This window comes from Schistocerca gregaria, chromosome 1 (assembly GCF_023897955.1).
Source record: "Schistocerca gregaria isolate iqSchGreg1 chromosome 1, iqSchGreg1.2, whole genome shotgun sequence".
NCBI lineage: Eukaryota > Metazoa > Arthropoda > Insecta > Orthoptera > Acrididae > Schistocerca > Schistocerca gregaria.
In genome coordinates this window covers 1060003903-1060028681 of record NC_064920.1, presented here as the reverse complement: position 1 = coordinate 1060028681, position 24779 = coordinate 1060003903, and the positions used below count along the sequence as shown (strand labels likewise).

Below are 24779 nucleotides of genomic sequence, written 5' to 3'. Positions count from 1 at the left end.
CAATTTGTCTGGCATAGTGGTGGTAAAGTATATACACAAATCTTCTTTGTGAATTAGTCTGTAGCTGAAAGAATATCACAGCCCCTACACTAGTTCCTGAGATTAGCTTTCACATACAGACAGAAAACTGCGGTGTGGGATCCTAAGTTGTAATATGTAGAATAATTGTCATGCCCAACTGTTGTGTGTGTAGTAGTAATGCCAAGAGTCTTCGGTTATACCCACAAAACTCTTGTATGTCTCTCTTTTCCATGCTGGTATAGTACACTTATACCTGGCAACAGACTCAAGTGTTGTGTTGACAGTTACATGGGCAGCAGCAGAGATTGGCACGACGAGTTTCCAAGTATACAGAGATGGTAAGTTCAGAGATGATATCATAGGACCTAGCAGGTGAGTTTAAAGTAAGTTTACAGAGCTCATTTGTTATCTCTAAGAACTACTTATGACCTGTGTCATTTGCAAATCAGACTTTGAACATTTTGTGATTAGTCAAGCGTGTGAGTCTTCAACCATGCAGCAACTGCTAACACAAACCTAGCAGGGTTGTCAAAAGCAAATGGCAGCAACATTACAGGCCATGAAAGCATTAGCAAATGTTACAGGTACATCTTTTGTGCCACCCTTGTTTGTGGTGTGCCATGTACGGTATTTTTATCAGTGCATTTTTATCTAGGTTGGCAACAGCCGAACCAAGTTGGCAAGATTTCCTTGTCCCAATGTAGGGGAACAACTCTGATTCAAACTGATTTATCTGCATGAACGAGTGAGCTTTGGGAAAGAGAAAGAAGTTGGTAGCAGCATATGTAACAGTTTTTCTGACAACACGGAAGACAGTACACTGGTTAACACAAGCGGGGTGCAGGTTTAGACTACCACTGTCTGTTTACTAAGGGCTGGTCAGATCAGTCAGTGGCTCGCATGGGAGACACAGTGGCTTATGGTAGACAGCATGCATATAAAGTGTCCCTGGAAGACGCATGCCTGAATTGAAATTCAGCTGTTGTGTTGATTCAATATTTGCTACAGGTGTAGGAGCCGAGAGAGTATTGTATTTCTGTGGACTGACATGGACTAATGCCCCAGGGCATGCCAAGCCATTTATAAAAAAGAGAAGTTATGTTCCAGCTTGGATTATGTACTACTCAGCAACCATTAACATATAGTGCTATAGTTTCTCTTCTAAAGTGTGAAACTGTTAACTTGATACTGACTTGTTCTATGTTTATGTAGGCCTCATAAGTCAGGGTAAGAGAGGAACTAACTTAATAAATGTGTTAAGTAAACACCACTGAAATTTTTTGTAAGATAAAAGTTATGGTTGCTTTAGTAAATTGTGAAGTTCATTGATTTAATGAAAATGTGGTTGAGTCCTTTCTAAGGTTTGTTTCAGAATTATAATATTGTTTTTTTTTTAAAAAAAAAAAGAAATTGCTTCTGAAAATAGTTATTGTTTCAATGTTTAATACTGTTACAAATAATTGCAGGCAAATCTAAAGAGAAACTTTTGTGCGGTCATCAGCGATAGTGGATCGGTTGAGTTGGATGTTCAGTGAGCAAGAGGGGATGGAAGGAGATGATAATCATGGGCAAGGAGTGAGCACAAATTGGCCGGTAACTTCCATAGGGCTCAGATATTTCAACTTTTCCATAATATATCTGGTTCCAGGAAAGCAATGAGTACATTAGGGAGATCAAAGGAAGATTCTAGAAAGGGGCATCTGTTCAACCATATGTTTCAAAGGACAGGGTATTTGCTGTAAGGCCTGGGGGAATGGGGAGCTTAAGACTGTAGTACCCAGAGAAATGGTTCCTATCTTTTTTAAGTATTTTAATGAGTCTCTTGGAGGGGGGGGGGGGGGGAGTCATTTACAGGGTTTTGAAAAACAAGAGTAAAAATTAGATGGCAGCTTATTTGATCACAGATGAATAGCAAAATAAGTAAAAGAGTAGCAAGTTGACAAGTACGTCCCCTTAACAAGCCAAGTCAGCAAAACAGGGTCTTGTGTCTTAAGACCATTGAAACGTATGTTGACTTCGTAGGGCCATCGCCTAGATCAAAGATGGGAAATATGTGTTTATATGCATTCAGTAGTTTTATTTCATGGTTGCCCCTCTTAAGACAACCACGCAGGTGGCAATCAAAAAGTTAGAAAATATTTTTGGAACCTTTGCACTCTCACGTGTGTAAACCATCTTTACAAAAGCACCCATATTAAGAGGTACTAAAAATTCTAATAACAATTTTGACTTTTGATTATAAACATCCCAAACTGATTCCACTCTTCATTAAAAATACAGTGACACCTTTTAAACTGAGTTTTTAATAAAAAACAATCTACATTATAACAATGAAAATAACCAGTTATTGATAATGTAATGTAAATGGACAGATAAAAACTCTACTTACCAAGCAGCGGCAGGGGAACACACACAAAAAAGGATTTCAGAACTAGTATAGTAGGTGATTCCATTCAAATAGCTACCTGTAGATTTTTGTGGCGTAATATTCAACACTCCTTACATCTTTAGTTATTTGAAACTATCTTTTGTTTGCATTTTTGCCAATAGTAATAATGACATGAAAGCAGCTATGACACAGAGTTTTATTACCAGTGATCAAGTGTTTCAGTAAACCATCCTGAATCCTTACATCTATTCATATTTCTGGTACATGTAACGTGTTTTTACGGAAAAAATTACTTTTTCTCTAAATAGTATACCAAGCCCTATTTGGAATGTATTTGCAGTTGCTACTTGTTGGTGTTTAGGTGGGTGAAAGCCAGTGGATAGCTAGAAAACTTTGTTTTCATTTTGTAATTAAATGGAAAGATTTTTCCCAAATTTATATGTTGATTTAAGAAGATAAAAAACAATAATTACACAATGGAAGTAACTGTAAACATATTGTACCTCTAAAACAATCCTTACATACCTTGTGCAGCACATGTACTCTGTATGTGCCTTTGCCTGGTTCACCATCATGCACAATATTTGCCACCAGATCATATATTGTGTTGTTATACTTCTCCTTGACTTCTGGAGTAAGAATATCTCCAAAATCAACATTCCTGGAAACACACCATTTCAATAATCATAAAAAAAATGTGTATATATCGTGCACCAACAATCACATCACATAAAACAAAGGAAAAATGTTTCAACAAATTACAATTATTTTACTTTGAAATATATAATTAAGATAAAATATCTTGACCTCCAGCAAAGTATTCCTTGTGATAATTATTTGTCACAAGTTAAAACCACATTCCCCACTGGATTCAGACACAGACATCTGCATTTTGCTGAGGCCAGGAATTTAATGCAAATCTCATTAGTTGAAACTGGCATTAGTTCCTTTTCACAAGGAACACTCAAACAGAAAAAGCACAACCCATAAAAGATGGGTTTCCAAGTTTAATTTCTGCTTGCATTAGTACAGAACATGCTTTTAACTTATTACAACATAAATATAAAAATGTAGAAATATGTAAACATTGTGTAGTCAGGATATGGAAGCACTTGCTTGAGTGTTAACACTGGGAAATGTAATACTTGTGATTGTTAAAGTATACAGGTCTCCACTGAGTTTTCTGGGAAATTTTCATGAAACATTTTAAACGAAAGATAGGATTATTAATTTGCAGTGATTCTGATGTAAATTTCTTCACAGAATCTAACAGAAAAAGTTATCCACAAGTGCTGGCCACTTATAATGCAGTATCAGTCATAAATTTTCCAATATAAGTTCCTCGAGATAGTAGTAGCCCTATAAATAATGTATTTGTACAGTCAGAAGAAGTTAAAGAAGCAAATGCCTATTCCGTGGTAAATGGATTGTCAGTTCACACAGCCCACTTAGTCATAATACAAAACTTTGTTCCATGGAAGGTTCAGAAACATTCAAAGAAAACAGTAAGGCTAACTAATGACAAAACTACTGAAGATTTTAAAGAAAGCTTTAAAATTATTCATTGGGGTGAAGTTTACAATTAACCTAATGCTAGCTCTTATTTCAACATATTGCTTAATGAGTGTGAATCCATTTTTTAAAGTTGGTCTGCTAAAAAGATAACTAAGAGTAATAGTGGGAACTCATTAAACATATCTTATATCACAACAGGTATAAAAGTATCTTCACATCTAAAAAGTGACAGCCACAAAAAGTAATTACAGTATGCACAAATACTTTCATACCATAAACAGTATTGAAACATATTAAGAACATTTGTAAAAAAAAGTCTAGGAGTATGCACATATTTTCATAAAGAAGATAGCACTGTCTCTGTTAAAGAAATGAAAGAATTGTAAAAGACAATTCATGTGTAGCAGCTATTACTCTTTCAAAAATTGGTGCAAATAGTTCAGAAGTGAAAGCAAAATCATAGACCAAATGAGTGAAACAAAAGTCATGTAATGAAATAAAAATTCATCTTACATCCCCTTATGAAAAAAAGAGAATCATCTTGTCCCTTAAAAGTAAAAGTTAATATGGGTGGTTAAGATCTCCAATAAGACACTGAGAGGTGGAATTTCATCATGTCACTTGGGAGTGGACAGGGGGACTATGTTCCAGTTAATTAGAGGAAAGAAGAGCATGTCATTTGTGGTAGAGAAAGTTCCCTCATTAACATTAAAAATATTCCTAATGAGGTATGGAGGCCAGATGTGTATTGTTCATCACATTCTTAAGGAAACCAGTACCTTCTATACCACAAACAACATATTCAATAACTTGTGCTCTTGGACTATCAAGAATGTGTGAATGTCCACAGATTAATGAAGATACAGGACTCACATTTAGGAGAATGATGGTCCATTACCTCATCTGGCTATCCACAGTTTTCCTAAACCTCTTACAGCAAATGCATGGACATTTCATTTGAAAAAGACAAGAGCAATTCCTTCCCAAATGTTGCTCACACCAATGAGTGTTCTACATCCACTTGGCTACCCTGCAATTCAAATTTAAATGCTTGGCAAACCACTCTCAGACTACTTCTTGACTGTTCCACTCTCAAACAGCATGTGGGGAAGGTTAACACCTAAATCTTTCCGTGCAAACTATGATTTCTCTTATTCAATTACAGCGGTCATCTCTCCTTAAGCAGATGGTAGTCAACCAATTATTTTCACATGTCTGCTGTCCATCCTATCTAGTAAGGACCCCATACCCCACAGCAGTGCACTAGAAGAGGATGGACAAGCACGATGTAGGCATTCCCTTTAATAGTTTTGCTGTATCTTCTAAATACACTGCCAATAAAACACAGTCTTTGGTTCAATTTCTACACAAGATTTTATACATGGTGGTTCCAATTAAAGTTTTCGTAACTGTAATTCCTAGGTATTTAGCTGATTCAACAATCATTAAGTTTGTGTGAGTCATCTGTAACCAAAATGTAATGAATTCCTTTTAATACTTTTTAGGGTTCCACAGATCAATCGGTAAATACTGAACCATTGTAGGATCACTTTGTTGTCCATCTGTCTGTCTGTCTGTCTGTCTGTCTATCTGTGAAGACCTCTTTTCTCAGGAAGATATCAAGTTAAAATTTATGTTGGCAGTGTAAAAAATTTAAGTATCTACTCTAGTGCAATAAAAAGATACTGCCATTTATGTCACACATTTTGATACTTGCAAACTCTCTCATCGAAACCTATAGATGAGCTATCTATATACACAATTAAGTTCATACAGAACCCTCGGAGTGCTAGTCCTGTGGCTGGTTTGTTTTAGAATTTAAGCAATGGAAAGTCCTGGTTGGAATTTCAACAATTATGAAAAGGATGTACTGCTACTCACCCTAAAGAGGATATGATGATTTGTAGACACGCAAAACAAAAAGTCTATTGTACACCAAGCTTCCTTCAGAAAAGAAAGTAAAACACACACGTACATTCACGTAAGCAAGCACACTTCACATTTACATGACCACTATCCCTGGCCACTCTGGCCAGACTGCAACTGTTGGGTTCAATGAAAGCATCAAGTGGGAGTGGGGCAGGGAAGGGGAAGGGATTGCAGTGAATGGGTAGGGTTGGGGAAATGGAGGGACAGCAAACCACGAACCGCACTGACTGGCAGAGGGTGCAGGGACTGGAAAGCAGCAGGACAAGGCTGTAGTGGCAGTCTTAGGAGGCTGTGAGGAGGAAGGGTGGAGGGCATGGAACAGAAAAGGAGAGTAGCAGAGAGGGGAAAAGACTGGTAGGTGCTTTGGAGGAGAGCATCACAATGAGGGTTAGGGGACATGAATTAGTAGGAGGTTATCTCACAGTTGTTGTTGTTGTTGTGGTCTTCAGTCATGAAACTGCTTTGATGCAGCTCTCCATGCTACTCTATCCTGTGCAAGCTTCTTCATCTCCCAGTACCTACTGCAACCTACATCCTTCTGAATCTGCTTAGTGTAGTCATCTCTTGGTCTCCCTCTACGATTTTTACCCTCCACGCTGCCCTCTAATACTAAATTGGTGATCCCTTGATGCCTCAGAACATGTCCTACCAACCAATGCCTTCTTCTGGTCAAGTTGTGCCACAAACTTCTCTTCTCCCCAATCCGATTCAATACTTCCTCATTAGTTATGTGATCTACCCATCTAATCTTCAGCATTCTTCTGTAGCACCACATTTCGAAAGCTTCTATTCTCTTCTTGTCCAAACTATTTATAGTCCATGTTTCACATACATAGCTACACTCCTTACGAATACTTTCAGAAACGACTTTCTGACACTTAAATCTATACTCGATGTTAACAAACTTCTCTTCTTCAGAAACGCTTTTCTTGCCATTGCCAGTCTGCATTTTATATCCTCTCTACTTCGACCATCATCAGTTATTTTGCTCCCCAAATAGCAAAACTCCTTTACTACTTTAAGTGGCTCACTTCCTAATCTAATTCCCTCAGCATCACCCGACTTAATTCGACTACATTCCATTATCCTCGTTTTGCTTTTGTTGATGGTCATCTTATATCCTCCTTTCAAGACACTATCCATTCCGTTCAACTGCTCTTCCAAGTCCTTTGCTGTCTCTGACAGAATTACGATGTCATCGGTGAACCTCAAAGTTTTTATTTCTTCTCCATGGACTTTAATACCCACTCCGAATTTTTCTTTTGTTTCCTTCACTGCTTGCTCAATATACAGATTGAATAACATCGGGGATAGACTACAGCCCTGTCTCACTCCCTTCCCCACCACTGCTTCCCTTTCATGTCCCTCGACTCTTATAACTGCCATCTGGTTTCTGTACAAATTGTAAATAGCCTTTCGCTCCCTGTATTTTACCCCTGCCGCAGAGGAAGCATAAATTGTTTGGTGGAGGCTGTGGGTACAGTATGTTATCATAAGTTGAAGCCAGGAGGATTTTGGTGGCAAAGAATGTATTGTAAGGATAAGTCTGATCTGCACAGTCCATAAAATCTTGGGGAATGGCAGTGATTTCGTTTTCAATGTTCTCCTACAGTTCATGGATTGTTGCAGGACGTGTACGGTACATCTTGCCTTTAAGAAGTCGCACACACTGATCTTATCAGGGGATCTCGCAGGCCAAGCAATGTCACCATTACGTGAAATAATGGGTCTTCCAAACAACTGACGAACTGCTGCCATTGATTGTAGAGCAGTGTATGACGTGGCCCCATCCTGCTGAAACCACATGTTTTCGACGTTAAGATTAAGCTCGTACAGTCTCAGTGTAAAGAATGTTTGAAGCATTTCAACATATCGAGCAGATGTTACTGTCACTGCACTACCATCCTCACGTTCAAAAAAATAAAGGCCGATAACACCATGACATGATACAGCACACCATATTGTGACCTTGGCTCTATGTAGTGGTCGCTGGTGAAACTCACAAGAATTGTCCTGTGCCCAATAACGAAAATTCTGTTTGTTCACGAATCCGTTCAGGTGGAAATGGGCTTCGTCTGATATCCATAAGTTATCAAGGAAATTCACGTCCTCGTTGATTTTAGCCAATATCTGGCTACTAAACTCCATACGTGACGCTGGGTGTTGTTCATGTAAGTGTTGCACAATCTGCAACTTATAGGGATGGAAGTCTAATTCGTGCAGTATTCTTTGTAAGCTTCATCGCTTAATCCCTAGCGAAGATGCATGCTGTCGAACGGGATGGCGAGGACTTCTCTCGATTGCAGGTCTAGCAGCTGCAATGATTTCTGGGGTACGTACCGTTGGAATGCCACCTGGAAGTTTCTTTTTCAAGGCAGATCCTGTTTCTTGACAATTACGCATCCATGTAGTAATCGCATGTGCAGATTGGACACATCCATGATGTCCAAGCTGGTAATGCTGTCGAAATGTTCTCTGCGCGGCAGTCGCACTATCACCATTTTTGTAAAACGCTGTCACAGCTACTGCACGTTCCACACCAGTCCAATTCTCCATGATTACTAAATGGCAACGCGTTCACATCAATTGTGCAAAGTTTCGAACATCCGCCGGCGCTACAGTGCTGCCAACTGTAATGTTCAAAATTTCCCGTTCCCCTGTGCCACCCTGTACATACATCACATCTCTGAAACTCAATCCCTTGCTCTTCAGCTCCTGGAAAAGCATTTCAGACACCACCACTATTATCCAACTTGCTGACATCCTATTGCCTCCTTTCACTATTCAACTCCTATCCTATCCTCAGTGTTCCTGATTGCCAACCCCTCTTAGCGTGCAGACCATGCATGCCTGACCTCAACTTGTCACATCCCTCAAAACACTCTACCAACACTCTGCCACCCAAACTCAGAGCTGAAACAATCATGGAACACTGTTGTTAATCTTTCCACCAAAATCTCCAGCCCCCCAGAAGTTCCAACCCTATCAAAAAACCTCACTCATTTCAGCCCTACACCCAAATTTAACCATGTTGGACTTCTCAAATACCCGCTCCTCTTCTCCCGATCTCTGCAATGAAAACACTTCTTTGCCACCAACCCCTCCACCCAAAGCCAACTTATTCCCAACATTGAACCCTGCCTCTCCCAGTTCACATCAGCATTCAATCATGATCCTCCAGCCCCGCCCCTCCCCCACCTAACCACCCCCTGGTCACCTTCCAGGAATTGCTTACCTCCAACTAGGCCTCACAATCCATCCCCAAGTTCCTTTATAAGAATACCAACCTTTCAGTAGAAGGAAGGACAGCCATACACAGCCTCAAAATAAATCCTCATCCAATCATCTTACCTGCAGAAAAGTGACTACCTGGTGGAAAGCCTCTATCAATTTTCTCTGCCTATAAAATCTGTCAGAGTGATCCCATTCCAAAAGTCCTACATGCTTCTTAGCCTTAGGCCCTTCCCCGAACCTCTCCCCTGAATACATTTTCCTCCTCACCCCCCCCCCCCCCCTCATGTGACACTTTACACACCCACCTTCTACATGCTCCCCAAAATAATCCACAGACCAGCAATCCTTGACACTCCATTGTAGCTGGTTATTGTGTCACCACTGATAGAATTTTGGTATTCACTGACAAACACCCTCCAACCAATTGCTTAAAATCTAGCAGCCCACATCAAAGACACCACCAGTTCCTTCACTGATCCCCTTTGCCTCCCTGATCACTACTCATTCCTATTGATGCTACTTTCCCATACACTATTATCACTCATGACCATGGTCTTCCCAGTACTGAATACTAACTCTTCCAACAACCTTCAGACTCCAAACCCACTATCTCATTCCTCAGATACCTTATTAACTTCATCCTCGAAAAGGCCTTCATACACAGACACTATGTCCCAGACCTAGTATGCAAACAGATTTTCCTTGCTGCATCCCCCCATCCCCAAGAACCAGCAACAAAGGAAAACCCCTTCGCCACCCAACACCACCCTGGACTGGAACAACTGAACCACATCCTTCATCAGGTCTTGTATCTATTATCATCCCCTGAAATTCTTCCCACTCCTCTAAAAGTTTTGTTCCATTGCCCACCCAACCTCAACAACATCCTAGTCCATCATTATATCCCATATCCCTGTGCAAGGCCTGCCTTATCCATCCACCCAGCACTTCATCTTCCAGTCCTGTGCCAGGCTTATCCTAATCCATCAGAGGCTGGATTACCTGTCAAAGCAGCTGTGTCATATACCAGATCTGCTGCTATCACTGCACAACTTTTTATATTGATATAACTTCCAAATAGCTGTCATCTTAGGATAAATGGCCACCACCAAACTGTGCCCAAGAGCAAAGTGGATCGACCTGTGGCACAACATGCAGCTAGACATAACATGCTTTATTTTAATGGCTGCTTCACAAATCTGACCATCTGGATCCTACCCTCCACTACCAGGTTTTCTGAACGGTGCAGATGGGAGTTATCCTTACAACACATTCTCTGCTCTGAAATTATCTCAGCCTCAACCTATTAAAGCTTACTGTCCCCACACCCCCCACCCCCTCTGCCCTATAATCTCCTTCCACTTCAAGCTGCCTCACCTTCATTATGTGCCGCTCTCCGTCAATGCAATTAGCAGTCTTTTTCCCTCTCTGCTCCCCTCCTTTTCTGCTCCCACATGCCTCCTCTACAGCAACCCAACACTCCCTCTGGCAACATTGTCCTGACACCATCTAGTCCCTGCACACCCTGTCAGACAGCACGGTTCTCTCCCCCCACCTGTATTCAGCTATCATTCTCCCTTCCCTGCCCCACTTCAGATTGCTGCTTTCATTTAACACAACATTTGAGAGTTCGTCCAGAGCAGCCGGAGTAGTGGCCACACATGCACGAGATCTACCTGCTTGTGTGAATGTGTGATTGTTTTCTTTTCTGCTCTGCAGAGGGCTTTGGCTGAAAGCTTGGTGTGTGACAATCTTTTCATTGTGCTTGTCGGGAACTCAATGTGCCATTTTACGGTGAGTAGCAAGTTATTCTTTTCATAAGTTTTCCTTTTAGAATTTGTTTTGATCTTCTGATTCCTTCACTAGACGGTAAATGACTGCTCATCTACAAACAATCTAAGGAGGTTACTCTCCTAAATCGTTTATAAACATTAGGAACAGTGGAAAGCCTATAACACTTCCTTGAAGAACACTATATACCATTTCTTTTGTACTCGATGTATTCCCATTACTGTGAAATGTAACCTTTCTGGCTGGGAATCAAAATCCAATTGCAAACACGAGGCAATACCCCATAGGCAGGCAATTTGATTAGAAGGTGATTGTGAGGAAAAGTGTCAAAAGCATTCTGAAAATATACAAATATGTAATCAGCTTGAGATCCCAGTTGTTGAGAACAAAAGAGTAAAAAATTACAACTATCAACAGATGGAATTCATTGTTATCTACATCAAGAAGCTAAATTTGCAGGCGTGCAGCACATGAGGGAACTGATGGTATGAATAGTAAAATTTCAGAAATTGGATGCATTAGTCCACTTGCAGTTGTAACAGTTTCCGCCAGAACTGACCGAAGAGTATGGCAACTTTATTCATTACTGGACAGTACACTGGTTAAGTCAAGAGGCATGTGTGAAATAATTTTTTAATTTAAAACTTGCTACTGTTGAATAAAGGAGTGCAGGAATTAGAACTGTAACATCCAGAATGGATAGCAGACTTCATATTTTAAGTGGACTTGATTGCACACTGCCCACAATAAGCCATTGCAAGGTGATAAACGAATTCTTTCTGATTTGATAGGGCTGAATCTAAAAAGAAAACTGTGTTATAGAAGGGAAACACTCTGTCAAACTCACTAAGCACACTGTCATTAAAGAAAATGCGAAGTCTGAAGAATTCACTGTGGTACTGAAAGAAATTCACTGATAGTTTCCTAAATGTTTTGAGGACAATGTCAATCTTACATCTGTTTCTGAGCTGTTTTTAAGAGCATTCACCATTTTGATTGAAAGTTCCCCTGTGCAAGTGCAGATGTAAATTACTAACCTGCAAGGTAATTACTGTTTTAATGACAAATCCTTTTATGTTACAGCTGCCAGGATATCTGTGTTGTTTTCCTTAGGTAGAGTTTCAACATCTCTGTAATGAGGTTGCAAAATTGCTATAATATTTTCATTGACAAATTTGTGTGAAATACTTTTTTTATTATGTAACTAAATAAGTCATGATTATGTGGCAACCTGGATGTAAAAATCGATTTAACTGTCTGTGCCTGTCTGTATGCCAACATTTTATAGCAGATAAAAATTGTATTAGGTCTTCAGCACGCTAAAAACAATTTAATAATACTGAAAATTAGTTTTGTTTGTAATCCATTTAGTCACAAAAAGTGAAATATAAAACTAACAATATTATGAAAAGGATAGTTGCTACACCCCATATAGTGGAGATGCTGAGTTGCAGATAGGCACAACAAAAAGATGGTCAGAAAGTAAGCTTTCGGCCAACAAGGCCTTCATCAGATATACATACCCACACATACACAAATGCAACTCACACACACGACTGCACTTTCTGGCTGCTGAGGCCTTGCTGGCCAAAAGCTGGCTTTCTTACAGTCTTTTTGTTGTGCCTACCTGCAACTCAGCATCTCCACTGTATGCTGGTATGCTGAGGAGCAATTATCCTTCTCATAATACTGTTGCCTTCCACCCCAGATTTTCCATTGTTGAAATATAAAACTAATATGAACGAAGTGCAACTGCACTGCCATTTAAATGTGGTGCATTTGCAGCTTCCCACTCTTTCTCCTCCTAGCACTCAGACAGCATGACATGGTGGTGGGCCAAATTTGCAGCAAGGCTCATTGCTATGGCACTCGTGCCAGGACAAAGCTCGTGAGGCGAATTTTTCCCCACCCTCTATTCTACAAAGTATCTGTCCCTCTGTACAGATGCTTCTTCAGTGCTGCTGCTCTCTCTTATACTGGCTCCTGCAGAGGGACAGGAAGGGCAGATACACCACACAGCACTTAAAAGTCACACCGCAATGTTGTCCCCCGTTTCCAAAGTTGTAGCACACTTTTGTCTCATTCATAATTTGCCAATGTTTTGTGAGCAATGTATCTTACTTCGCAAATAGCTCCCTGAATACTTTGAAATATAACCATTTTATGAAAAATATAGGTATTTTGTGGGATTCAGAAAAGTATCAATAGGCCATTTAAGATTTGATCTGGTAAGATAACTTTTGATTTCCTTTGGTATTTTATATGCTTTCCCTTAATTTTCATAGATGTACCAATACCACACCGTGTGTACAACAGGAATCAGAAAAACTCATCCATCGAAAATTTCTCAGTATTAGCAATATGCTACAATCAACCAAATGGTCAAAGATAACATCTAACAGAATCCTAAGCACAATCAACAATCAAAGTTACACATGCAGTGCCGCACGAATCTGTAAACACAGATAAGAATACCCCCCCCCCCCCCCCACCCCCCCGTCACTCTTTCTTTTCCCTCCTCTTTTCACTTTTGTCTGCGCATCCACCTGAAAGAAAAAGAGAGAGAGAGAGAGAGAGAGAGAGAGAGAGAGAGAGAGAGAGAGAGAGAGAGAGAGATTGGAACTAAAGCAATGTAGAGAGCTACCTGGTAAAAACAACAATAAACAGAAGAACTTACTTGACTGGAAAATTCACAATGGTTGGATTTTTTTCAACGAAGAATGTGTTTTTCGTAAACCTCTGAAAAGTAAAGATCACAATTATGAAACAGTTTATTATGATAATTTAATACATTTTTAACACACTGTTATTAAATTTCCAAAACAAATAATTCCTACATGCTCTTATTGATAAATAAAGATCAGACAGTGTATATAAATTTAGTATAGTGCAGACTCAAAACAGTTACTTGAATAATGCCAACTCATTACATGAAAAATTACTAAAGCATAATGACAGATTTTTTTAAACCAGCTGGCAAGAAAATACTGTGTCTTGGTACAGAGGCAAAATAGGAAAGGAGAAATGAGGTCTTTATAGTGGGACCTAAGAACACAGCTGTTTTTTATGAATACATATTGGATTTTTCTTCCATTCTGATGTGAGAATGTCACAACACATATCGCCTGCACGCTGCTCTCTCATTGGTTGTGCAGAACCAGCTCACATGAATATCACCAACATAGCAGCAAGAAACATGTTAAGTATGCCACAGGCCTCTATCCAGACTTCTGCTGTCTCTTGCAGAAATGAATATCATTGTTGAGTATTTGTTCACTTTTAAAGTTAGTTCAATTCGGAGTACAAACGGATTCAGCCAAACCCCTAACAGATATTGTCACTGTAATTTATTCTCGGCGTAACAATTACACTCATTCAAAATGACAAATTTCCTTTGTTAGACATTTCACTCTGGATTAATTTTCTTTCTTGTTTCAACTGAATGTCACCATCATGTCTTAAAGATGATTAAAAGCTGGTAACATTTTTAGTCGGTATTCTAATATGTGAACAGCGACCGAATTTCTCATTTGCATTCCACTTAGTAAATCATTACAATACATCACAACCAAACATAATATTGGTTTGGGTTCTGAATCAACTAATGTTTTTTATGGACAACATTTCTGTTCTTGTATGTTACCTTTACTTAAAAAGTGGCATTAATTTTTTTTATACGTTTTCCATACGGGTATGAGAACTTTCATCGCAAACCTTTTCAGATTCAATGAAAGTTTGTAGGATGATAGAATTTAATGATATTTCTTCTTGTGTTTCACAAAATTATCAAATTTTGGTACGAGCAATAGATTGTTGTGGCTATATACAGTAGTTCCTAGTTTCTCGTGTATCTCTTGCAGCACCACACAGGTTTATGTCAAGTGATTGTCCGAGCAACTTCAATACTGTATCAAGTGATTTGGCAGAAGGTCAAATCGCAAACCTGTTGGAATGCGAGTATTGCTTTCCGAGCCCTGCCCTTCTGAATTCTTCAAAATAAATCTGCTTGTGATCTCAACAGCCAAACCTTCATCTCTAAATGTTAAGACTACCCCTATACATTCTACGAAACAATGTAAAAAATTGTGACCTCAGGAGCAATAGTTTAATCTGTGAATAGGACACAACCTCGTATTTTTCAAATGACGAATTTGGGAAAAAAACCTTGTCTTATGATCAGGTAAATATGGTATATGTGGTAACCCAGTCAACACGTCAACTGCATTGGCACCTCGCTATCCGTCAAAGTTTGGTTGGATGCAGCAAGGTGCCATCCCATCATATGTTATTCAATCCTATCCTGACACATGATGACTACACTCGGCCACCAGGAGGGAGCACTTTCAGACAGTGCTGACACCCGTGCATCAAGAGTGGTGTGCACCAGTGCCATCATGCATAAATGCGTTGTAATTAACCCTGAAGTGGAGTGGCTTCTGCCTCTTTCTATAATGGATCACTGTATGTCAAACTGGTTTCAACCCAGCTATGCACAAGATTTCAGAATTACAGTGATTTCATTTTTATTGGAGTTCTCAGTTAAGTGAGTTACTGCAAAAATGGGAATGACTAAGGTTCATTCCTCACATGTTTCGTGCAGCTACATGGCAATGTCAGGAAGTGCATTCTTGGAAGCCACTCTATAGAGTTTTTCTACAGCAGCAATTGGAAAACCAGCACTGCTTAGAAATGCAGTAACAGGAACATGCTTCCAAGTTAACCAAAGTGTTCACAGGTCTGTTAATGACACCTCAAACTTTGCTGTCCTATCCACCTCTGTCCCCCGCCTGCAATGATGTGGTCAAAGACTGGGACTCATACGAAATACACTTATGATGACACCACACAGCCTTCAAAGCAATGAATGCTGAGTTCATCAAAGCTCTCTTTCTGTCACGGATCTCCTCCCCCCCTCCCACACTGTAAAAGTCCTGCATCTCTGTTGTCTGATGCAATGTGTTGTTTGCTGAATTTCTATTACTGCGAGAATACTCACGTGATTTAGACAAGAGAGGAGTTTTGTCAGTGCAGAAAGCCACTCCATCAATTCCTATTGCACTCGGGCTGTGGAACTGCAACCATTTTGTTACTGCTAAATCTCAGTTGGAGATGCTATCATATGGGCAGCACCCAAAGAGGAAGTTAGCCAAAGGGAGTGGTTGTTTGAAGATCCCTCCTTAGAGGAAGTAGTCAAGATAGTGCAAGTATCTGAAATTTCTCGTGTCACTGGCTGTCAATTAGATTCTTTAACTGCCACTGTCAACTCAGACAGCATCAGGCACACATTGTAGTAAGCCTTCATTAGGGGAGGTTGTGGCAGTACAGTACAACTGGCTGCTGCACTCCACACAAACAAGACCGCCAAAAAAAATTTCTACACGCCCCAGCCCTCCTGACCTGTTTGTTTTATTCAACATGACTGGCCAACTTATCTGCAACATTGTGTGTTGTTGTATCTTCTACATCATAGGATAGGTCACAATGCAACTGTGTGCAACATTTGGTAAGCTTCCGCTGTACACTTCCATCTCAACCCAGGACATTAATGTCATTATTCGTGCTCGTGGAGATATTGCACATGTTTCTAACACACTGTTCATCAATGTGCATACTAACAGTACTCCCCTACACCTCCAAGTGGACTAGGGTACAGCAGCTCATTTCTGCACTCTAATGCTTACTATCAACTTTGTTTCCCCAGCTGACGGCTACTTCAAGTTGTCTTGTCAGTTACAGTAGACAGCAGATTCCTATTCTTTGCCAGTTTACTGTAGAAATAACATATAAGGCAGTGGTTCAGACAATAATATTTCTGGTAATCCATTTACACAAAATTTGTTTGTCGGTAGAGCACTTGCCTGCAAAGGCAAAGGTCCCGAGTTTGAGTCTTTGTATGGCACACAGTTTTAATCTGCCAGGAAGTTCCATATCAGCACACACTCTGCTGCAGAATGAAAAACTCATTCTGGAAACATCCCCCAGGCTGTGACTAAGCCATGTCCCCACAATATCCTATCTTTCAGGAGTGCTAGTTCTGCAAGGTTCGCAGGAGAGCTTCTGTAAAGTTTGGAAAGTAGTAGACGAGGTACTGGCAGAAGTAAAGCTGTGAGGAGGGGGTGTGAGAAGTGCTTGGGTAGCTCACACGGTAGAGCACTTGCCCACGAAAGGCAAAGGTCCCGAGTTCGAGTCTCAGTCCAGCACACAGTTTTAATCTGCCAGGAAGTTTCATAATTAGTTTGATTTGGATAATTTCTGGTATTCAATTCATTTAGTGTCGGATCTAGTCCTATCAAGAATTGAATGATTTGTGCGAGGAAAATTCTACCTGTCTGTTGCCAGGACTCAGCAAGGCTACTGATTATGTAGTGCACATCACTCTCAAATCAACAGCACAACACTTTTTTTTCTGTATCAGTCCTCTATCATTCACACTTCGCACTCAAGGGAAGGAAGAATTAGACAGATTGGCAGCTTTAGGCATCATGAAACCCATTTCGACCAATCAACTGGCTACACTATTAGTCATTAGTAAGAAGCTGATGGTCAAACTCCGTGTTTGTGGTGAATTTAAGGTGACGGTTAATTCACCGTCCATGGTCAATACATACTCCACTCCTCACTTGGACTAACTTGTGATGAAACTGGTGGATGGACAGTATTTTTTTAAGCTAGATTTGTTGGAAGCTGCAACTTGATAAATAATCACTTCAGCTTCTTGTTGTCAACATGTCGTATAGTCTCTACAGGTACAACTGATTGACTTTCGGCACATCAAGCATGCCAACCATTTTTCAATGTCATTTTGAGCAGCTTACTGAATGAATTCCTTGTGGTATCAATTACCTTGATGACACTGTTTTTACCAGTTCCACCAGCAATAACCACTTTCACCTTTGTTTTTTGTTTCGCACATTGTGTGACACAGGTATTATATGCAACTCGGATAAGTTAGATTCCTCCTAACCCTCTACAGAACACTTGAGACATGTTATTTCTCATCAATGGGATTCAACCAACCAAAAGTCACAACGCAGCTATTGCATCCCTTCCATAACCTATATGAATGTCAAGGAGCTAAAAGCTTTCTTAGGCTAAGTCGCATATTACCATAAGTTCATTCTGCAGGCAGCTATGGTTTCATATCTTCTAATTCAACTGCTTTGGAAAGGTGCAGCATTTGAATGGACACCTGCCTGCGCCCACACATTCAAGACATTGAAAGATGGTGTGGTTTCTACCCTGTCCTTGACCACCTATCAGCTTGGGCTTCAGCTTGTGATTGAAATGGATGTCTTGCAGTATGGCGTGTGGGCCGTGTGTCTCAATGTCATAGTGATGGTTCTGTAGAGCCCATCGTCTTTGTGGCGAAGACAATGCACAGAAGAATTACTCTCAAACAGAGAAGGGGGCTCTTGCTATTATTTATGCTCAAGAAATTTCATGTTTTTCTATATGGTGTTACGTTGTATTTGGTGACTGTTCACAAGATGTTAGTCTCTCTCTTTAGTCTTGCAGCACACTTGCCAAATAAAACAGCAAATAGACTTCAACTGTAGGCCCTGTACCTTAGTAAGTATAATTATGAGAGCCTTTTCCATACCATAGCGTAGCATTCAAACACAGGTCTTTCATTTTTATTGGTGGGATCTGACCCCTTACTTCAATCCAGATGAAGTACTTTATTTTTACCTAAATGAGGAACTTGACAGACAGCAGACGAATTCCACATTACCAGTTCTCGCGTGGCTCAAGCTGTCACCACCAATCCTGTTCTTTGCCAAGTGAGACGATATATTTCGTAAGTTTGGGCAAAGCAACCTCCAGCTTGTGCATCAGATCCCATCTGCAATTATTTTCTGTTAAGCTGCAGACCCACACTCGTTGATGCTGCCATTTTGTTGTCCATAGAAAACACTATTACCAGGTAGTCGTTCTGTCAGCTTTCTGACATTACATTTTCTGCAGTACGGTCATTTAGAATACCTTGCACACACAGATGCTGGCTTGCCACCATGTCTATTGGCCTCAAATTTACCATGAGTCTGAACATTGAATCAGTGTTTGTTCGAAATGTGCTACTCACAATGTCTCTCTACGGCAATGTTATTCACTATGACCTGAGTTGTCACAGTGTTGGGAGCTGGGCACTTCTTGGATATGTATTGACTGATTGTCATCAATGACCACTCCCACTTTCCATATGCTGTCAAATGTCATTCCACCACAGTGGACACAACAGTGCGAGCTCTTATTCAGATCTTTTTACACCGAAGGCCTGTCCTGCACCCTGGTTAACTGATAACAGTCTGCAAATCATCTCTCAGACTTTTCACAATTTTTGTACATCACGAAATTCACTGTGTTCACACACCCTTGTCCCACTCTCAACTTATCAGGGAGGCAGACTGCCTCTTATGCAATTTCAGAAGCAAATGATGAAGTATATTGGCGACACCCACACGGATGGACATGCTTTCTTAGTTCCTACAGGCCCATGCCCACTGGCAAGAAAAGTCCAGCAGAACTACTGCACAGCTGCCAGCAACACTTGGTGCTGAATCTACTGCTCCCTGCCTCCTAGGGCCCACAACAATGTGCTACATGCCTGGATCCTCAAGTTTGGGCTCACATGTTTGGTTGCCGTGAGAATTTTGTTCCTGCAGTCATATGCAGCCAGCACTATCAGCACATCTTCAAACTGCAGACAGAAGACAGGCTGGTGAGCTGCTACCACAATCAACTCTGTCACCAAGTGATGGACCAGCCTCTGCTGTCTCCAGGCACACCTTCCTCACTCCCACCTTCAACGAGTTTTCAACTTATTCTGTTCCCAAATGATAGTGCACCTTGCTCGTCCTCCTCCAATCTCATTTCCAGCCCTCCACCAGTTCATCACGACCTGGGCACAGACAGCCATACACAGCAGCCGGGAGCACCACATGAACAGCAACATGGACATGCACCCACCATTCACACCACCTTGTGGAAATATGACATCCAATTCTATTTAACCTCAGAGTGGAGTGGCTTCTGCCTCACTTTTTAATGGCTTTTGCCCTTATTAACTTCATATCACTCATGGATCATTGTATGTCTAAATGCTGGGTGACTTAAATGATAAAGCTGCACAAATGACAATTTGGCACAAAATACTGACAAACAAGAATGTTCATTCCTTTTCATAAGTTGCCATAATGGATTATATTTTTCAATCATGAAACAAAATTACACTCACAAAAAGGAGCACACTGAACTGGAATTACAGACTTGTCAATAATTATGGCCATTTCTAGTGGCAGCTACAATGAGAAGCATCAGAAATTTCTATTTCTCAGGGTCAGCAATTTATCAGAATAACATTAAGAGATTTAATCACTTGAACATGCCATTCACAATTAATAATTTTGCTGTACAAACAAAAATAACATCTGAAAATAACATAACACTCACCTTGATATATAATATGAGGTATGGTGGCAGCTTAGTAATTTCAAACCTCTTCATAAAATTCTCTTTGTATGTCTTATACTCTTTCTCAGTTTGTGCATTGAATTTCTGGAGCAATGTATACAAGTTCACCTGGAAGAAACATAAAATGAGAGAAAAAGAAAGTTTTAGCATATTTAAGAACTTATTTTAGTACTTTAATTCTCATTAGGAGAGATTTTTGTTTGGCAGAACTGAAAGGGAACACTGAAACCATTATAAATATAAAATCTTGAAAGTGTGGAAACATGAAATAGCCAGAGAGACAATGAGATCAATTTAACCTTGTCTCCATGCTACCTTGGATATGGGTGCAGTTATGATAGAGGACATGACTAATGAAAAAGTATTACCATTACTAACAAAATACAAGTATTTTCTTCTATTGTCTTTTGGCAGTGCATCTGAGATATCTCTGATGTGCACGTTTGAAAAATGATGAAATATTTCTACCTGCCAGCCTGTCAAAAAATAAAGACTGCAGTACAACTGCCAAAGACATGAAAATTAAAAAAATTCAATTGAAGCTGAAGTTTTAAATGGTTCTTGAAAAAGTTATTTTCCTTTGCAAAGGCCAATTTTTATTTTATACAACAATAATTATGTAAATTGTGTCTTCAGTGATCATGTCATAGGGAGGGGGGAAATGGCTAACAGTTTTGATTATCACGAACATGCTTTGGATTAACCATGCTGGAATCTGTGAATCAAACACTTGTGATATTGTACTCAGATTAGCTCCAAGTTAAAAAACATACGGTTGCACATATAGCAACGTTACTAGTCAAAATGGAAGTTTTCAGTGAAATGAGTTTCAAGAATGAATGACACAGCTATGTTACCAAGAGCCTTTTATACATTTTTTGTTACAATACAATGATGAAATTAATTCTCTTTAAATTAATTAACCACCACTCTCACACTGGCTTATTACTGAACGGAAATTTTCTTTATTTTTATTGTAAAATACTAACAATGAGTAAAATACAACATCAACTTTGCAAGCACTACAAAAGAAGCTGCATTTTCAACAAACAACGGAAATAAGAAATTATGCATTTGATGTTTTATTGTAATACCTGTGGAATAATGTTCTCCCGAAATTCATCTTTGAACAGAGGTGGAGGTGGTAGGTCGCATGTCAGATAAAGAAATGGTGAATCTGTCACCTTCTCTTGATATTCATCCGTAAGCAGTAGAGCACTCTTCTGCTCCTCTTCCAACTCTATGGGTGGAATCTTGCGGGTGTAAATTCTCATCGATCCCAGAAAGGAGCGATACACAATGGAAGAATCAGGCTTCTTTGTACCATTCAGAGCTAAGTGTAATGCATTTAGAAACCAGGACATAAAGTCTATAGGGTCACCTAGAAATAAACCAGAACTTTCGTGCATAAATAAATCTTATCAGATATAATAAAAACACAATAAAATTGAAATAACATTACCTGATGATAAGAATTCTCTTCTGTGGGATGATGAGTTAATTAAGTGAAATAACATAAATTGGACATTCCAAACATTAGATTAAAATAATTTTAAGCTTATACAGGAATTTGCACTAAAGGTTGGGCCTGCCTTATTACTAGCAAGAACAAAAAGGTAATAAAGCAGGAAATAAAACATGATTGTCCGAAGTCACAAATACACTCCTGGAAATGGAAAAAAGAACACATTGACACCGGTGTGTCAGACCCACCATACTTGCTCCGGACACTGTGAGAGGGCTGTACAAGCAATGATCACACGCACGGCACAGCGGACACACCAGGAACCGCGGTGTTGGCCGTCGAATGGCGCTAGCTGCGCAGCATTTGTGCACCGCCGCCGTCAGTGTCAGCCAGTTTGACGTGGCATACGGAGCTCCATCGCAGTCTTTAACACTGGTAGCATGCCGCGACAGCATGGACGTGAACCATATGTGCAGTTGACGGACTTTGAGCGAGGGCGTATAGTGGGCATGCGGGAGGCCGGGTGGACGTACCACCGAATTGCTCAACACGTGGGGCGTGAGGTCTCCACAGTACATCGATATTGTCGCCAGTGGTCGGCGGAAGGTGCACATGCCCGTCGACCTGGGACCGGACTGCAGCGACGCACGGATGCACGCTAAGACCGTAGGATCCTACGCAGTGCCATAGGAGACCGCACCGCCACTTCCCAGCAAATTAGGGACACTGTTGCTCCTGGGGTATCGGCGAGGACCATTCGCAACCGTCTCCATGAAGCTGGGTACGGTCCCGCACACCGTTAGGCCGTCTTCCGCTCACGACCCAACATCATGCAGCCCACCTCCAGTGGTGTCGCGACAGGCGTGAACGGAGGGACAAATGGAGACGTGTCGTCTTCAGCGATGAGAGTCGCTTCTGCCTTGGTGCCAATGATGGTCATATGCGTGTTTGGCGCCGTGCAGGTGAGCGCCACAATCAGGACTGCATACGACCGAGGCACACAGGGCCAACACCCGGCATCATGGTGTGGGGAGCGATCTCCTACACTGGCCGTACACCTCTGGTGATCGTCGCGGGGACACTGAATAGTGCACGGTACATCCAAACCGTCATCAAACCCATCGTTCTACCATTCCTAGACCGGCAAGGGAACTTGCTGTTCCAACAGGACAATGCACGTCCGCATGTATCCCGTGCCACCCAACGTGCTCTAGAAGGTGTAAGTCAACTACCCTGGCCAGCAAGATCTCCGGATCTGTCCCCCATTGAGCATGTTTGGGACTGGATGAAGCGTCATCTCACGCGGTCTGCACGTCCAGCACGAACGCTGGTCCAACTGAGGCGCCAGTTGGAAATGGCATGGCAAGCCGTTCCACAGGACTACATCCAGCATCTCTACGATCGTCTCCATGGGAGAATAGCAGCCTGCATTGCTGCGAAAGATGGATATACACTGTACTAGTGCCGACATTGTGCATGCTCTGTTGCCTGTGTCTATGTGCCTGTGGTCCTGTCAGTGTGATCATGTGATGTATCTGACCCCAGGAATGTGTCAATAAAGTTTCCCCTTCCTGGGACAATGAATTCACGGTGTTCTTATTTCAATTTCCAGGAGTGTATTATGTAATATGTACACAGACACAAGAGTAACAATGTACTCTGATAAACAATTCTGAAGGGAACAATGTTATTTCAAATACAGTTTTAATAGCAGATATGATGACAGGAAGAGCATGTGGCTGCCCTTTAGATTAGCCACGCCAAAGCTGTTAACAACAATGCTAACACTGTGCTGATGCAAGAAAAGGAACAAAAAAAGAAGAAGAAGAAGAAATTTTATCAGTAGATGACCTGGTTATTTTCAGCTGCAATTAGTATCAAATAAGCTGGATAACATAGCCAAAATTTTAACTTGAAATATATCTGTAATAATAACCAAGACAATGGACTTCCACAAGGGTAACATCATCATTTGAGGTCTAAAATAACTACATATGATGAAATTACAAACAAGAGATTAACAATAAAATAAAAATCACTAAGCCTAATGAACTGTAACTGTTGGCTACATGCCTGTTTGTTCAGTTCTGCATGAAAGTAAGCATTTCACAAGGTATAGATCAGTATAGTCTCTTACCTTGTTCAATAAACTGAAATTTCTTTTTACTCCACAGGACAACAGCTTGAAGCATTTCATGGGGAGAAACATGTGCCTTAAAGTTACGAGGGTTCCAAAGCTTTCGCATAAGCTCTCCAAACCTCTGTACCAGTAAGAATGAACTGTCTCCTGGTGGTCTCTTTATACGAGCATAATTAATTTCACGTAGAAAATAATTTCTTAGTGGTGTTACATGACACAATGCCTGAAAGATAATTATACAATGTCAGGTGGAGATAAATGTACACAGTAACTGCTCATGTATGTGGAGTGGGGAGAGTGGGAGGGCATATGGTTACATGAATGTGTTAAAAAAAAGAACGAAAAAACATACATTTATAACTCACTCACTAATTACAGGAAAAGGCATCTCGACAGCGATTTTTTGTACAAGATGGTGAACAATACATATCAAGCTGGATTCAAATTTTTGGTTAAAAATTGTAAATATCATTTTGCAAAAACAAAACAAAGCCCTAACTACTGTAAAGCTATTGGTAGCTGTGCATGGATTACCAAGAGACACTTACCAAGGTTAAAAAAGGACACAAGTACTATCCTCTACTTCAGACACTGTCTCTTCTATGAGTAATACAGAACTTATCACGTCATCAACTTGATTGTAAGTGGTGTGTCAATGGTAGATACAGGCCTGGTAAAGGGTAGATGGGGACCACAGAGAGCTCAGAGTAATACAACCATATCCATATCCAACAAATTCAATGTGTTGTTGTCCACTGAAACTTGGTCAGAGAGAATCACTTCACCTGTTGGAGAAACCTACTGTACCCTTTTTTAGATGGAAG

General features: G+C 40.5%; 1 protein-coding gene across 1 annotated transcript in view; it reads right to left on the bottom strand.

Annotated features, from left to right (window-relative positions):
• The window catches only part of LOC126281244 (U4/U6.U5 tri-snRNP-associated protein 2), a 74891-nt gene that overhangs the window by 4961 nt on the left and 45151 nt on the right, over positions 1-24779 (bottom strand). Inside the window, exons 5-9 of the mRNA XM_049980034.1 lie at positions 23953-24178; positions 21445-21731; positions 20330-20458; positions 13557-13618; positions 2936-3071 (exon numbers count right to left, since the gene is read on the bottom strand). Coding sequence (XP_049835991.1) covers positions 2936-3071; positions 13557-13618; positions 20330-20458; positions 21445-21731; positions 23953-24178 — 840 coding nt within the window. The remainder of the gene's footprint in view (positions 1-2935; positions 3072-13556; positions 13619-20329; positions 20459-21444; positions 21732-23952; positions 24179-24779) is intronic.